Source organism: Rana temporaria, chromosome 6 (assembly GCF_905171775.1).
Source record: "Rana temporaria chromosome 6, aRanTem1.1, whole genome shotgun sequence".
In the NCBI taxonomy this organism is placed as follows: Eukaryota; Metazoa; Chordata; class Amphibia; order Anura; family Ranidae; genus Rana; species Rana temporaria.
This window is the reverse complement of record NC_053494.1, coordinates 10,335,672-10,351,801: the sequence shown is the minus strand read 5'-3', so window position 1 is coordinate 10,351,801 and position 16,130 is coordinate 10,335,672. Positions and strand designations below refer to the sequence as shown.

At 44.9% G+C, this 16,130-nt stretch overlaps 1 protein-coding gene across 1 annotated transcript in view; it reads right to left on the bottom strand.

Moving 5' to 3' along the window:
* Window positions 1-16,130, bottom strand: part of DOC2A (double C2 domain alpha) — an 82,241-nt gene that overhangs the window by 52,019 nt on the left and 14,092 nt on the right. Inside the window, exon 2 of the mRNA XM_040356119.1 lies at window positions 1,991-2,070. Within this exon, the coding sequence (XP_040212053.1) occupies window positions 1,991-2,070 (80 nt within the window). The remainder of the gene's footprint in view (window positions 1-1,990; window positions 2,071-16,130) is intronic.

The following is a 16,130-nucleotide window of genomic DNA, read 5'->3' as shown; positions in this document are numbered from 1 at the left end:
GATCGGATAATTCGTAACTTCGGATAAATTCGTATTCGTTACGTTCACTAACAGCCAAATTTGAAAGGAAATTCCAATACCTATAATTTATTAGTTAGTAATAGTTAAGTTATTATCAGTTATTATTTCAGATTTTCCAAGCTTTGGGTTCTCGAATTTACAAATTATTTTCAATTTACAATTTTTTTCGAATTTACAATTTTTTTCAAAGTTTTACAAATTTTTCCGAATTTTTGAATTTACAAATTGCGATCATAACGAATGACCCGAAAAAAATAAAAAAAGAATGAAACGAAAACAAACTAATTTTTCGGCAGTGCACATGTCTGGAGCTGATTACTGCGGGGGGGTGGGACGATTCTCAACTCGTTTCAGGGATCATCAATTTGCTTCATCATGGGATATGGGAGGTATATTTTATGTGTACCCCCGTATAGCCAACCTCAAACTCTGACCAATCAGCAAACATAAGAGTTTTCAATGAGACAGACCCTGTCTGGCAGAATAAAGGAAGCCATTGTGCAGCACTTCTAAGCAGGAAGCAGCAGCTGCATATGTAACTGGCAGATAAGTACAGGTAGGATTAAAAAGATTGCTGTTTTCTCTTTGGGTAACACAGAGTATGTCAAGTAAATATCACTTTTTTTGCTGCCCCACGGACCCCACTGCCGTAGTTTGCTGCCTCACCCGGACCTTACCCTCCATCATAGGTGTGCACCCCAAAGCTCAAACATATTTGCATGTGTATATACAGTATACTGATGATGTCAGCAGAGCGGTGGACGGTGTCAGTAGGGCAGTGGACAGTGGCCTAGTGCTTACTTGCTCCGGTGTAACGAGTGCTCCTGATTCAGGAACCTCGTTACACCGACTGCAGGCTAAAATCTGCACGGCATAAGGCTCTTATGCCTTGCAGATTTTAGGCTGCATTCTTGCGGGGGCCGCTAGGGGGCGCTCCCATTGTGTATCAGCGTGTAGTATGCAAATTGCATACTACCACTGATTCACAAGCTTGCGCGGGCCCCGCGCAAGCCAGGTACGGAGTTTCCGTACGGCTACTTTTAGCTCAAGGCTGCCCCTTCTAATAGTAGGGGCAGCCAATGCTAAAGTATAGCCGGCCTTCCCGCGCCGTGAAATTTGAATTTCACGGCGTTTGCGTAAGTGAAACGTGAATGGCGCTGGACGCCATTCACGTTCACTTAGAAGCAAATGACGTCCTTGCAACGTCATTTGCCGCAATGCACGTCGGGAAAGTTTCCCGACGGAGCATGCGCTGTACGCTTGGCGCGGGAGCGCGCCTAATTTAAATGATTCCCGCCCCCGGCGGGATCATTTAACTTGCGCGCGCTTACGCCGGGCAAATTTGCCCTGCTCCCCCGCAAATGTCGCGCAATTCTACTTGAATCTGGGCCAGTGTTGGTAGTTTTTTAGTTTTATTATATATTTATTTTAGGAGCCCCATTAGGGTGCTTTGGTGAAATATCAGGGGTCTATTTCTGTGCGTTACTGCACACTTAACGCAGTATATTTCTGTGCGTTACTGCACACTTAACACAGTATATTTCTGTGCGTTACTGCACACTTAACGCAGTATATTTCTGTGCGTTACTGCACACTTAACACAGTATATTTCTGTGCGTTACTGCACACTTAACGCAGTATATTTCTGTGCGTTACTGCACACTTAACGCAGTATATTTCTGTGCGTTACTGCACACTTAACGCAGTATATTTCTGTACGTTACTGCACACTTAACGCCGTATATTTCTGTGCATTACTGCATGTTTAACGTTGTATATTTCGGTGTATGTGTTGTTTAATGCTGTATTTTCCTGTGCGTTAGTGCGCGTTTAACGCAGTATAATTCAATGCAATCTGCACCACACAGGGTGATAAGGGTGTGCCCAGGCACACCTGGCACACCCTGTGCGCACGCCTATGCCCTCCATATAGAACTATGAACACAGCGATCGATCGGCAGGGACTCACCTTCGCCCTCAGGATGCTGCACTGCAGGATACATTTTTCTGGGTCATACAGAAGCTCGAACTCCAGCGTTCCCAGCGATGCTGAAATAAGAAGATTTGGATTCAGCAGATGGAGATAAAAAGTCAGACAGAACACAGACGCACAATGTACGGAAAACAGAAGTCAGTCCAGGAAAAACCACCAGTTCATATATACAATGTGCTTCCCCCTCCTAGACATCCATTTCTTTTTCTGTCTTATGATCCGGACGCCCCCCTGCCACGCATGCACAGGGGGACCGTCATTTCTTGACTGGAGTTATGCAATGCAGATAAACACCAGATCAGCACTCTGCTCTCTCCTCCTCCTGCAAGCTTCCAACATTTCACTCATTGCACCTGACTGGCTGACAGCACTGCCCCTCTGGACCAATGTACAGTGGAACCTCGTATTGCAAGTAACGCGGCTAACGAGCGTTTCGCAATACGAGCATTATTTTTTTTTTTACTCTGAGTCAGTTTGCGAGTGTTGTCTCACAAAATGAGCAGGATTCAAGCCACAGAGGTGTGCAGTACCGCATTTGGCCAGAGGAGAGCCGAGCAGAGCCAATTGGAACCAATCTAAGCTGTTGGGAAATTCTCGTAAAAACTCAGAAATACCGAGTTCCCGAGACTTTTCAAGTTCAACCGAGCTGTCCTCGAGTATTTACGAGGCTCTCTGGCGGAGCCCCCCCCCCTACCTCTGGCCACATGTGGTATTGCATGCCATAAAAGTCAATGCGGAACAAATTATTTTAGTTTCCATTGACTTTTATGGGGAAACTTGCTTTGATATGCGAGTGCTTTGGATTACGAGCATTCTCCTGGAACGGATTGTCCTCGTAATCTGAGGTTCCACTGTTACTATGTGAAAATATCCATAACTGGAATTCTTCTTTAATTATCAATGACATTTTATAAATTCATATTATGTATTCTTGTATGCAGCCAATAGGTGGAGCCTTAAGCTCTCTTTCACATGTTTTCCAGGGGAATTTTTTTCACACCTGAGACCTTGTAACACTAACGAATCACATGACACCGGGGAGGGAAAATGGCTAATTGGGCCCAATTTGGACATTTTCACTTAGGGGTGTCCTCACTTTTGTTGACAGTGGTTTAGACAATAATGGCCATGTGTTGACTTATTTTGAGGGGACAGCAAATTTACACTGTTATGAAAGCTGTACACTCACTACACAACATTGTAGATACAAAGTGTCATTTCTTCAGTGTTGTCACATGAAAAGATAGAAGAAAATATTTACACAAATGTGTGTGTGTGAGAGAGAGAGAGAGAGAGAGAGAGAGAGAGAGAGAGAGAGAGAGAGAGAGAAAGGGGAGAGAGATAGAATGAGAGAGAGATAGAATGAGAGAGAGAGAGAGAAGGAGAGAGAGAGAAGGAAAGAGAGGGGGAGAGAGAAGGTGATAGAGAGAGAATGAGAGAGAGAGAAGGAGAGAGAGAGAAGGAAAGAGAGGGGGAGAGAGAAGGCGATAGAGAGAATGAGAGAGAGAGAGAGAGGGAAAGAGAGAGAGAGAAGGAGAGAGAAGGAAAGAGAGGGGAGAGAGAAGGCGATAGAGAGAGAATGAGAGAGAGAAGGAAAGAGAGAGAGAAGGAAAGAGAGAGAGAAGGAGAAGGAGAGAGTGGGTGAGGGAGAGAGAAGGAACGAGAGAGAATGAAAGAGAAAGAGAGAGAGAGAAGGAAAGAGAAGGAGAGAGAGAAAGAAAGAGAGGGGAGAGAAAGGAGAGAGAGAGAAGGGAAGAAAGAGAGAGAATGAAAGAGAGGGGGAGAGAGAGAGAAGGCTATAGAGAGAGAATGAGAGGAGAGAGAGAAGGAAGGAGAGAGAGAGAAGGAAAGAGGGAGAGAGAGAGAGAAGGAAAGAGAGAGAGAAGAAAGGAGAGGGGAAGAGAGAGAGAACGAGGGAAAGAGAGAGAACGAGGGAAAGAGAGAGAATGAGGGAAAGAGAGAGAACGAGGGAAAGAGGGAGAATGAGGGAAAGAGAGAGAGGGAAAGAGAGAGAGAGAGAGAGAGAGAGAGAGAGAAAGATAGAGAAGGAGATAGAAGGAAAGAGAGAGATAGGGAAAGAGAGAGAGAGAGAAAGATAGAGAAGGAGAGAGAGAAGGAAAGAGAGAGAGAGGGAAAGATAGAGAAGGAGAGAGGGAAGGAAAGAGAGAGAGAGGGAAAGAGAGAGAGAGAGAGAGAGAGAGAGAGAGAGAGGGAAAGAGAGAGAGAGAGAAAGATAGAGAAGGAGAGAGAGAAGCAAAGAGAGAGAGAGAGAGAGAGAGAGAGAGAGAGACAAGGAAAGAGAGAAGGAGAGAGAGAGAGGGAAAGAGAGAGAGAGGGGGAAAGAGAGAGAGAGAGAAGGAAAGAGAGAGAGGGAAAGAGAGAGAGAGAGAGGGAAAGAGAGAGAGAGAGAGAGAGAGAGAGAGAGACAAGGAAAGAGAGAAGGAGAGAGAGAGAGGGAAAGAGAGAGAGAGAGAGAGAGAGAGAGAAGGAGAGAGAGAGAGGGAAAGAGAGGGAAAGAGAGAGAGAGAGAGAGAGAGAGAGAGAGAGAGAGAGAGAGAGAGAGAGGGAAAAAGAGAGAATGAGGGAAAGAGAGAGAGAGAGATATTTTTTGTTTACTGAATTATCTTTTAAAGTCACTACAAGTATTCCACGATTTGCCAAATGTGTACTGTCATTTTTCCCCTCCATTACGTTCCTCTCCTAATTTCCCGGGAACTCTTTCGCCCAAAGCGCGGATTAGAAGCAGTTTCCAGTAGCGGCCCCAAGCCCATCAAACAGAAGGCTGGCACCACAGGCATAGAGCTTAAGGATTCTGCCCGAGTTTTTGGCATTCAGAAATCGTGGTTTGGAAACAACTGAATGCTCAACACTCAGACAGGCTGCTGAGTTCCCTGTAATCATGGATGTCAGCCTGCTGTATGCTGTGCCCATTATGAGGGGTCCCCACCATCCCTGTGCTGAGTTCCCGGGTCTGCACCCCCGGTGTGCCCATTATGAGGGGTTCCCACCATCCCTGTGCTGAGTTCCCGGGTCTGTACACCCGCTGTGCCCATTATGAGGGGTTCCCACCATCCCTGTGCTGAGTTCCCAGGTCTGTACACCTGCTGTGCCCATTATGAGGCAGTGCCCAGGTGTGCCCTCTCATTAAGACAGCCCTGCTGATCGCTGTATAAATGTCAATGGTCCCAAAAATGTGTCAAAGGTGTCCGATGTGTCCGCCATAATGTTGCAGTCCCGATAAAAATCGCACATCACCGCCATTACTTGTAAAAAAAAGAAATAATAAAAATGTCATAAATCTATCCCCTATTTTGTAGGCGCCATAACTTTTGCGCAAACCAATCAATAAACGCTTATTGCGATTTTTATTACCAAAAATATGTAGAAGAATACGTATCGGCCTAAACTGAGGAAAAATTCGCTTTTTAAAAAAAAAAAAATTGGGGATATTTATTATAGCGAAAAGTAAAAAATATTAAGCTAGATTCACAGAACACTTACGCTGGCGTATCTACAGATACGTAGCGTAAGTGAACAAATGCGCCGACGTATCTATGCGCCCTATTCTCTTAACTAGATACGCCTGAATTCTGGCTCCATCCGACCGACGTAAGTCTCCTACGCCGTCGGATCTTGGGTGAATATTTACGCTGGCCGCTAGGGGCGCTTCCGTTGTTTTAGGCGCAGAATATGTAAATGACCTACATACGCCTATTCACGAATGTACTTGCGCCCTTCGCTGTAATATACGCCGTTTACGTAAGGCGTAAAGTTATCCCTGCTATAGGTGGCGCAACCCATGCTAAGGTATGGACGTCGGAACAGCCGTCAAATTTTTGAATTTTACGTCCTTTACGTAAGTCGTACGTGAATGGGGCTGGGCGTAGGTGACGTTCATGTCGAAAGCATTGAGCCGACGTATCTTAGGGAGTATATGCGACGTGATTTTGATCATGCGCGTGCATGCGCCGTTCGATCGGCCCTTCATTTACATGGGGTCACGGTTAATTTAAATGTAGCCTACTTTGAATTAGGCGGGCTTACGCCGACCATATTAACGCTACGCCGCAACGTACGGGGCGAGTGCTTTGTGAATACTGCTCTGGGCTCTCTGCGCGCCGTCGGCGTAGCGTATATTCGATACGCTACGCCGGCAAAACTATGCGCCGAGCTACCTGAATCTAGCTCATTGTGTTTTTTCAAAATTGTCGCGCAAAAAATTAAAAATCGTAGAGATGATCAAATACCACCAAAAGAAAGCTCTATTTGTGGGGGAAAAAAGGGCGTCAACTTTGTTTGGGTACACCGTCGCACGACCGCGCAATTGTCAGTTAAAGTGCCGCAGTGCCGTATCGCAAAAAATGGCCCGGTCATTGGGCAGCCAAATCTTCCGGGGCTGGAGTGGTGAAAGGAGATTGTACAATCAGATTGTATAGTGAACGGCCAAGTGATTTTGGTGAAACTGATTGACTACGGTGAATGTTTGGTGAATGTCGGAGTCACCTATATATATATAAATATGCCTCTTCTCCTCGTCTCGTTGGAACGTGATTGCGGGGAGAAGTCACAATCCGGCACAATTACACACACAATACGTCTGATTAGGGGGAGTGGGGGAAGGGCGGACGCGGGAAAGGAATAGCGAAGTTGCGCTTAAATACATGGCGGGCGGGAAAATTGATGAGTTTCTGGTGGGATTAACCCCCTCATTCCCACACGTGTGATACGCCTACACATCAGACCCCCCCCCTCCCCTCCCCCCTACACCCCGTTCACATTTATATCCTGAGCCAGTGACGTTGTACGCCATTACCAGACGCAGGAGACGCCGCCGAGAAGCGAGATTTTATTTTTATAATAATAGTAATTTACACTTCAGAGAGCGTCAATCATTTACATCAATCACACTTCCGTGTACAACCCTGGGAGTGCTAAGGGGGTGGCGGCGAATGAAAAAAAAAACCCCCATATACCTGCAGAGCAGATCTGCGATATGGTGACCTGACATAGGGGCTCATTCAGACAGGAGGCCAGGGGGCAGTAAAAGTAGGATATTGAACCCCCCCCCCCCCCCCCATGGGAAGGAATGTAGCCACTCAGAGCTGTACAGATGCCACACCAGCTGCAAAAATCAAACCTAATGTCCATTAATGTGACCGGGTGGTTCATCTCTCAGGGCAAGAATACAGATCTGTACCTCCTCCCCCACTGTAATACATGCCATAGAATGGGTGTCCCACTCTGCATCCATTCTTTGCCCCCTTGCTTCACTACGCCAGGGGCAGCTCCTCCCAGGGCCGTCTTAATGGCATCATGGGCCCCTGGGCAAAGTAATGCTCTGGGGCCCCTACAATGGAGACAGTGCAGGTAAACAGAAATCAAGTAGGTAGGAGGTATGGGATATCTAGGGTTTAGAGGGGTCAGAGTGCTAGGGGGACATCTGGGATGTAAAGGGGCAGCCCGGGCTCAAGGACCAGCTGCTTTGGGGAAAGGGCACGGGCCCCCCCATGCAGCTGGGGCCCCTGGGCAGTGCCCAGGTGTGCCCTCTCATTAAGACAGCCCTGGCTCCTCCCTCAATGAGTTTCCCCATTGAAGTCAATGGAAATGAAAATAATTTGTTCCACATTGACTTCAATGACATGCAATACCGCATGCGACCAGAGCCTCGGAAAACGTCCGGAAAGGCCCGAGGACAGTTCGGCTGACCTCGGCAAATCTCGGAAAGACTTTATTCGGCTGCGATCAGTGCCGTTCGGCTCTGGCGCCCCCCACCTCAGGCCAAACGCGGTACTGCACACGGCTTTGGCCCGAATCCTGCATGTTTTGCGAGACAACACTCGCAAACAGAGTTAGGGTTTTAGGAAATACAGTGCTTGTATTGCAAAATGCTCGTTAGCTGCGTTACTCGCAATCCGAGGTTCCGCTGTACTTCGGTACAAGCAGGCATGACTCAGCCGATCACCACCTAGGTCCCTGAAGAAGTCTAATAGGACGAAACACATAGGAAGGAGCTGCGATGGATGTTTTTTCGATTATTGTATTGATAATGACATTTGAAGAATCCCAAAGGGAGAAGAGTGCTCTTGCCTTTGTTCAAACACTAGCAGTTGCTCCGCACACTTGAAAACTTTGTAAAAAATGCAATACTTTGGCACAAGCAGGCATGACTCAGCCGATCACCACCTAGGTCCCTGAAGACGTTCAATAGGATGAAACACGTAGGATGGAGCTGCGATGGTTGATTTTCATTATTGTGACAATAATGAGGTCTGAAGAACGTCAAACGAAGAATAGTCAGATGTCTTTAAAGGATTATTAGCTACTTTATTTTATATTGTGCTCCCACCCAAATGCAATACTTTGGTACAAGCAGGCATGACTCATCCGATCACCATCTATGTCCCTGAAGAAGTCTAATAGGACGAAACACGTAGGAAGGAGCTGCGATGGATGTTTTTCATTATTGTATTGACATTTGAAGAATACCAAGGGAGAAGAGTGCTCTTGCCTTTGTTCAAACACTAGCAGCTAATCACTTGAAAACGTTGTGATAAAATTTAATACTTTGATACAAGCAGGCATGAATCAACTGATCACCACCGAGGTCCCTGAAGAAGTCTAATAGGACGAAACACGTAGGATGGGACTACAATGATTGTTTTTTCATTATTGTATGGATAATGAGATCTGAAGAACCCCAAAAGTGGAAAAATATGATATTTTTATATGATTATTATCTACTTTATTTCATATTGCGATCCCACCTCTGTTCAAACACTAGCAGCTGATCCCTACACTATAAAACGTTGTAAAAAAAATTGAATACTTTGATACAAGCAAGCATGACTCAACTGATCACCACTCAGGTCCCTGAAGAAGTCTAATAGGACGAAACACGTAGGATGGGGCTACGATAACTGGTTTTTCGTTATTGAATCGATAATGATATCTGAAGAATCCCAAAGGGAGAAAAGTGCTCCCGCTTACGTTCAAACACTAGCAGCTTCTCCGTATACTTGAAACACTTTTTTAAAAAAAGTAATACTTTAGTACAAGCAGGCATGACTCAGCCAATCACCACCTAGGTCCCTTAATAGGTCCAACAGGACAAAATTCATAGGAAGGAGCTACGACGGGTATTTTTCATTATTATATCAATAATGAGATATTTACCCCAAAAGACGTCTTTATATGATTTTTAGCTACTTTATTTCATATTGTGCTCCCACCTCTGTTCAAACACTAGCAGCTGATCCATACAACTAAATGTAAAAAATTGAATACTTTGGTAAAAACAGGCATCACTCAGCTGATCACCACCTAGGTTCCTGAAAACAATCTAATAAGACGAAACACGTAAGATGGAGCTACGATGATTGTTTTTCAGTATTGTATGGATAATGAGATCTGAAGAAACCCAAAGGGGGTTTTTCATTATTATATCAATAATGAGATCTTTACCCCCAAAGGGAGAAAAGTCAGATATTTTTATATGATTATTAGCTACTTAATTTAATATTGTGTTCAAACGCTAGCAGCTGCTCCGTGCACTTGCAAAGTTTGTAAAAAAATAATAATAATACTTTGGTACAAGCAGGCATGACTCAGCTGATCACCACCTAGTTCTCTGAAGAAGTCTAATAGGACGAAACATGTAGGAAGGAGCTGCGATGGATTTTTTTCATTATTGTATTGATAATGACATCTGAAGAATCCCAAAGGGAGAAAAGTGCTCTCGCCTTTGTTCAAACACTAGCAGCTGCTCCGTACACTTGAATTTTTTTTTTTAAATGTAATATTTTGGTACAATTAAGCGAACATGACTCAGCCGATCACCACCTAGGTTCCTGAAAAAGACTAATAGGATGAAACATGTAGCATGGAGTTTTATTATAAGTCAGGCAATAATGAGGTTCTTCAGATAATGAGATCTGAAGAACCCCAAAAGGAGAATAGTCAGTGGTGGCTGGTGCTCAATTGTTTTTTTTGGGGGGGGGGGGCGGGAAACATACCGGGCCCGCTCACTTACACTGTACTCCCCCGGGATGGGTCGTTCAGGAAGGCGGCAATCCATGACCTTATATTTGGAGGAAGATGAGGAGGAGGTGGTGCTGCTGCTGGATCCGGGGTAGGGCTCCTGAAAGCTGGAAGAGGCTGTTACTGCCCCTCCACCTGTCTCTCCGCACATGACGCTTGCGGAGGGAAGATCCAGGACCATTGCTTCTCCTCCAGGTTGAACAGGAAGCAGGTCCTGAGACCCGATTGGCGGGGAGTGTTCTGTCCACCATACATACATACATGTAAGGTTTTGTAATTTACATAAGACAATCATATGCAGAGTTCAGGCTCCATCTAGTGTTCTTTTTTAGTATTGCTGCAGTTGTTCTGTTTATTTGATTTACTGTATGTGTAATTAAGGAAGTTGTTAGTAAGCAGGGAATTCTGGGTAGAATCTTCACAGGAAGTGAAGCAGCCATCTATCATCATTACTCCTTAGAGAACTTAAAAAGTATGTTTTTACAATCTCATCCTATATTGTAGATCGTTGTTTTTGTAATGTATGCTGTAATGTATGCAATATTGTACTTGTTGAGGTCTATTTCTGTTATTTTGTAGTTTCACCAGGCTTGTTCTAATAAAACTGAGATCAAAGAAATATGGTATCTGAAGTTTATGGGACAAGAAGGTTTAGCTATATGTCCTAAGACTCCCTGGCCAATCGGGTCTCAGCACCCGTATCCTGATAGGAGGAGAAGCAGGAAGACAAAGAAAATTAATTCGCTAATGTCATTCAACTGGATTGGCCCACCCAAGCCAATTAGAGCCTCGGACTCATGTGCTTCGGAAAAAAAAACCCACATTGGAATACATGCATCCGGCTCCCTGCATTAAGATTAGGAGCCGGGCGCATTGGATTGGGGGGGGGGGGCGGTGCCCCTGCGCCCCTTGAGAGTGGGCCGCCACTGAATAAGACACATCGGAACTCCTCAAAGTAATATACATAGAACTTGGTTATAGCATAGCCAAACTCTGTTTATGTTCTATAATTCTTGATGTGATGAAGTTACCTTTGTAAAAAGAGTTGATATAATTGTATAAGAAGATACCCAACAATTAAGCACCAAGCATGCCTAAGCTACAAGATTCAGAAAGGTAATAAGGCACATCAGACCTCCTAAGAGAAATATACATATATCATAGCCAAACTGTATCTCCATTCCATAATTCCTACTGCAATAGAGTTACCTTCATAACAAATGGTTATAAGATTGTAGCTACTAAAAGCACATCAGACCTCCTAAGAGGAATATACATCATGGCCCGGATTCAGAAAGGAGTTACGTCGGCGTATCACCAGATACGCCCTCGTAACTCCGAATGCGGGCCGTCGCATCTCGGCGTCTGATTCATAGAATCAGATACGCCTCAATGTTGCCTAGATACGAGCGGCGTAAGTCTCCTACGCCGTCGTATCTTAGGGTGCAATATTTACGCTGACCGCTAGGGGCGCTTCCCAAGACTTCCGCGTCGAATATGCAAATTTGGTAGATACGCCGATTCAGAAACGTACGTCCGCCCGGCGCATTTTTAATACGTCGTTTACGTTAGGCTTTTTCTGGCGTAAAGTTACCCCTGCTCTATGAGGCGTAGCCAATGTTAAGTATGGATGTCGGGCCAGCGTCGAATTTTGCGTCGTTTACGTCGTTTGCGTAAGTTGTTCGCGAATAGAGCTTTGCGTAATTTACGTTCACGTCGATAGCATTGACTATTTGCGGCGTAATTAGGAGCATGCGCACTGGGATACGTTCATGGACGGCGCATGCGCTGTTCGTTAGAAATGTCATTTACGTGGGGTCACACTTAATTGACATAAAACACGCCCACATCTTCCAATTTTGAATTAGGCGGGCTTACGCCGGCCCTTATACGCTACGCCGCCGTAACTTCGGGCGCATAATCTTTCTGAATACCATACTCGCCTCACAAGGTTACGGCGGCGTAGCGTATAGGGGATACGCTACGCCCGCCTAAAGATACACATTTGTAACTGAATCCGGGCCCATATCTTTACCATATTTGATTTCTAACTAATTATAATTTCATTCTATTCAATAACATGTTGGTTGTTGGATTGTGAAATCTTGTCAGATAGAAATATGGACGTATTTAGAATAGTTGGCATTAAGGGTATGTCTGCTGTTCAAAATAACATACTCCAGCACACAAATCAATACACCCCTCAGATCCTCTGATTGGGTGTAATTAGATCTGCAAGAATTGTATTGGATTTTAATAAAAGATAATTTGCACCATATAATTGCTCTGTGAATTTCAACATTTATTTTACTGAAAGGGGGCCTAATGGGCTCTGGACACAAACCAGGAGTGACGGGTCAACTAGGGAGAACTGCAAGACATGAAAACGCTAGTCTGCTTCAGATTAATCACCATGCCAAGGGGACAAAAGTACTGATTTGGAGAACCAGTAGTGCTTTTTGACCTGTATAGTGTTACACTGGGCCAACACCATCCATTGAGTGTGCTTGCAAGAGACCCAAGCAGAGATCAGGCAACATAGTAGAGACGTTATGGACAATATACAGTCAGGTCCATAAATATTGGGACATCGACACAATTCTATTTTTTTTGGCTCTATACACCACCACAATGGATTTGAAATGAAACAATCAAGATGTGCTTTAACTGCAGACTTTCAGCTTTAATTTGAGGGGGTTTACATCTAAATCAGGTGAACGGTACAGGAATTACAACAGTTTGTATATGTGCCTCCCACTTTTTAAGGGACCAAATGTAATGGGACAATTGGCTGCTCAGCTGTTCCATGGCCAGGTGTGCGTTATTCCATCATTATCTCATTTACAAGGAGCAGATAAAAGGTCCAGAGTTCATTTCAAGTGTGCTATTTGCATTTGGAATCGGTTGCTGTCAACTCTCAATACGAGATCCAAAAAGCTGTCACTATCAGTGAAGCAAGCCATTATTAGGCTGCAAAAACAAAAAACAAACCCATCAGAGAGATAGCAAAAACATTAGGTGTGGCCAAATCAACCTTAGAAAGAAAGAACGCAACGGTAAGACCCGGAAGACCACGTAAAACAACTGGGATTTGTATATGTGCCTCCCTCTTTTTAAGGGACCAAAAGTCAGGGAAGGATTAACAATCATAAATCAAACTTTCACTTTTTAACTCTTGGTTGCAAATCCTTTGCAGTCAATTACAGCCTGAAGTGTGGAACGCGATGACATCACCAGACGCTGGTTTCATCCCTGGTGATGCTCTGCCGGGCCTCTACAGCAACTGTCTTCAGTTCCTGCTTGTTCTTGGGGCATTTCCCCTTCAGTTTTGTCTTCAGTGAAATGCTCAATCGGATTCAGGTCAGGTGATTGACTTGGCCATTGCATAACATTCCACTTCTTTCCCTTAAAAAACTCTTTGGTTGTTTTCGCAGTATGCTTCGGGTAATTGTCACTGTGAAGCACCGTCCAATGAGTTCTGAAGCATTTGGCTGAATATGAGCCGATAATAATATTATTGCCCGAAACACTTCAGAATTCATCCTGCTGCTTTTGCCAGCAGTCACATCATCAATAAATACAAGAGAACCAGTTCCATTGGCAGCCATACATGCCCATGCCACGCCACGCCAAGACACTACCACCACCATGCTTCACTGATGAGGCGGTATGCTTTGGATCATGAGCAGTTCCTTTCCTTCTCCATACTCTTCTCTTCCCATCACTCCGGTACAAGTTGATCTCGGTCTCATCTGTCCATAGGATGTTGTTCCAGAACTGTGAAGGCTTTTTTAGATGTTGTTTGGCAAACTCTAATCTGGCCTTCTTGTTTTTGAGGCTCACCAATGGTTTCCATCTTGTGGTGAACCCTCTGTATTCACTCTGGTGAAGTCTTCTCTTGATTGGTGACTTTGACACACATACACCTACCTCCCGGAGAGTGTTCTTCATCTGGCCAACTGTTGTGAAGGGTGTTTTCTTCACAAGGGAAAGAATTCTTTGGTCATCTACCACAGTTGTTTTCCGTGGTCTTCCGGGTCTTTTGGTGTTGCTGAACCGGTGCGTTCTTTCTTTTTTAAGGATGTTCCAAACAGTTGATTTGGCCACACCTAATGTTTTTGCTATCTCTCTGATGTTTTTTTTTCCAGCCTAATAATGGCTTGCTTCACTGATAGTGACAGCTTTTTGGATCTCGTATTGAGAGTTGAAAGCACTGTTAAAAGTGTGAAACGCGTCAGTTCTTCCCTTCTATTTTCAGCTGTGGCATGTATTTTTGATATCATTTTATTTTTTTACAAATAAAGGCTTATTTTTCGAGTGCGGCTGTCCAGAACTTTCCCTTATCTAATTGCTATTTGCATTGCCTGCACCTGCTGCTTCAACTCTGAGGAGAGGTTTATTTCCATTGATCTACCTGGAGCGGTAATCTCCTTCCCCCACAGGAGTGGACTTACTACAAATGTGGGAAAAAAAGGTAAGTCTGGAGTTCGTCTATAACTTTTTTTTAGCCTGAGAAAACTTGCGGCGTGCTATAAAAGGTCCAGCGCAGTCTGTGCCGGAAGCGTTGTTTTGCCAAAAAAAGGCTGATTTTGCAGAAAAAAGATTCCTCTGTAGCGCAGACGTTGGAGCGAGAATGATACGCGCTTTATTCATCTACGAAGCGCACGCCTGCTATTGTTTGAAAACATTCAGCCTTTGAAAAATTGCCTGAGTCAACAGGAAAGCGTCGTCATGCCGGGGGGTTCTGATCATTTGTCATAATGAAAGAATAATGACTGTAAACAGATGGAGAATTACTTTGTCTTTCAGGGCCCAGTCACACTCCACGCGCTTGCGGTTTTTACATGCTTATTTAAGCGCGTTATGCGCCAAGTGACGAGTTAGATTTCGGATGGATTGGAGACCTTTGGTTGATTTTTAGTTCAATCGTAAAAGCAATTAACCAGTGTCACCGGTGAATAATGCCCAACAAAATAAAAAGAGGAGGGCAAGTGTGTGAAAAATATCAGAGAAAGTAGAAAACCTGTTTAGATAATAATAATAAAGGTATAAAAGAGGGGAACAGGGAAGAAAAACGTGAGAATTCCATGGGAAGGGGTTAGGAACGGGTAGAACAAGCCCACCTCTCTGAAACGACAGAAAATAGCATTCAAGAAGATGCCATATGTCGAAATTCCATTAAGTGATGGAATGTAGTCCAAGAGGCCCAAGTAGTTATTTGTTGAACTAACCCAGTGGTCTTCAAACTGCAGCCTGTGGGCCTAATGCTGCCCTTTGCTTGTCTTTGTCCAGCCCTTGGAGTCCTATTCCTCCCACTAATACAAGGCACCATTCCTTCCACTGACACCAACTTTGAGGCACCATTTCTCCCACTGACACCAATGATGAGGCACACCATTCCTTTAACTGACACTAACAATGGGCCCCTATTTCTACCACTGACACCAATGATGAGGCACCATTCCTTCCACTGACACCAACAATGAGACACCATTCCTTCCACTGACACCAATAATGATGCACTATTTCTTCCACTGACACTAACAGTAATGGGCCGTACAGACGACCGAACATGTCTGCTGAAACTGGTCCGCAGACGAGTTTCAGCAGACATGTTCGGTCGTGTGTAGGCCCGAGCGTGCAGGATTCCAGCAAACATTTGCCCGCCGGGCCTTTTCCCAGCAGGCAAATATTCCTGGACTTGTTTTAAAACAGTCCGCTGGAATCCTGCCCGCTCGGACATGTTCGGTCGTCTGTACAGACCTACCTTACATGTCCGAGCGCCCGCCATCCCTCGCATGCGTCGAATGACTTAGACGCATGCGTGGAAGCATTTAAGTGGCAGGGCCGCCCACGTCGTCGCGTCATCGTCGCGGCGACGGCGCGGAAACGCCCCGCGTAATGTTTACGCGCGGATTTCTGTACGATGGTTAGTACAGCCATTGTACAGAAATCCCCGGGCAGACATGTACGGTGAAAACGGTCCGGCGGACCGGTTTCATCGTACATGTTTGCCCGTGTGTACGCAGCCTTAGGCACCATCCCTCCTACTGATACCAATGATAGAACACTCCTCCAA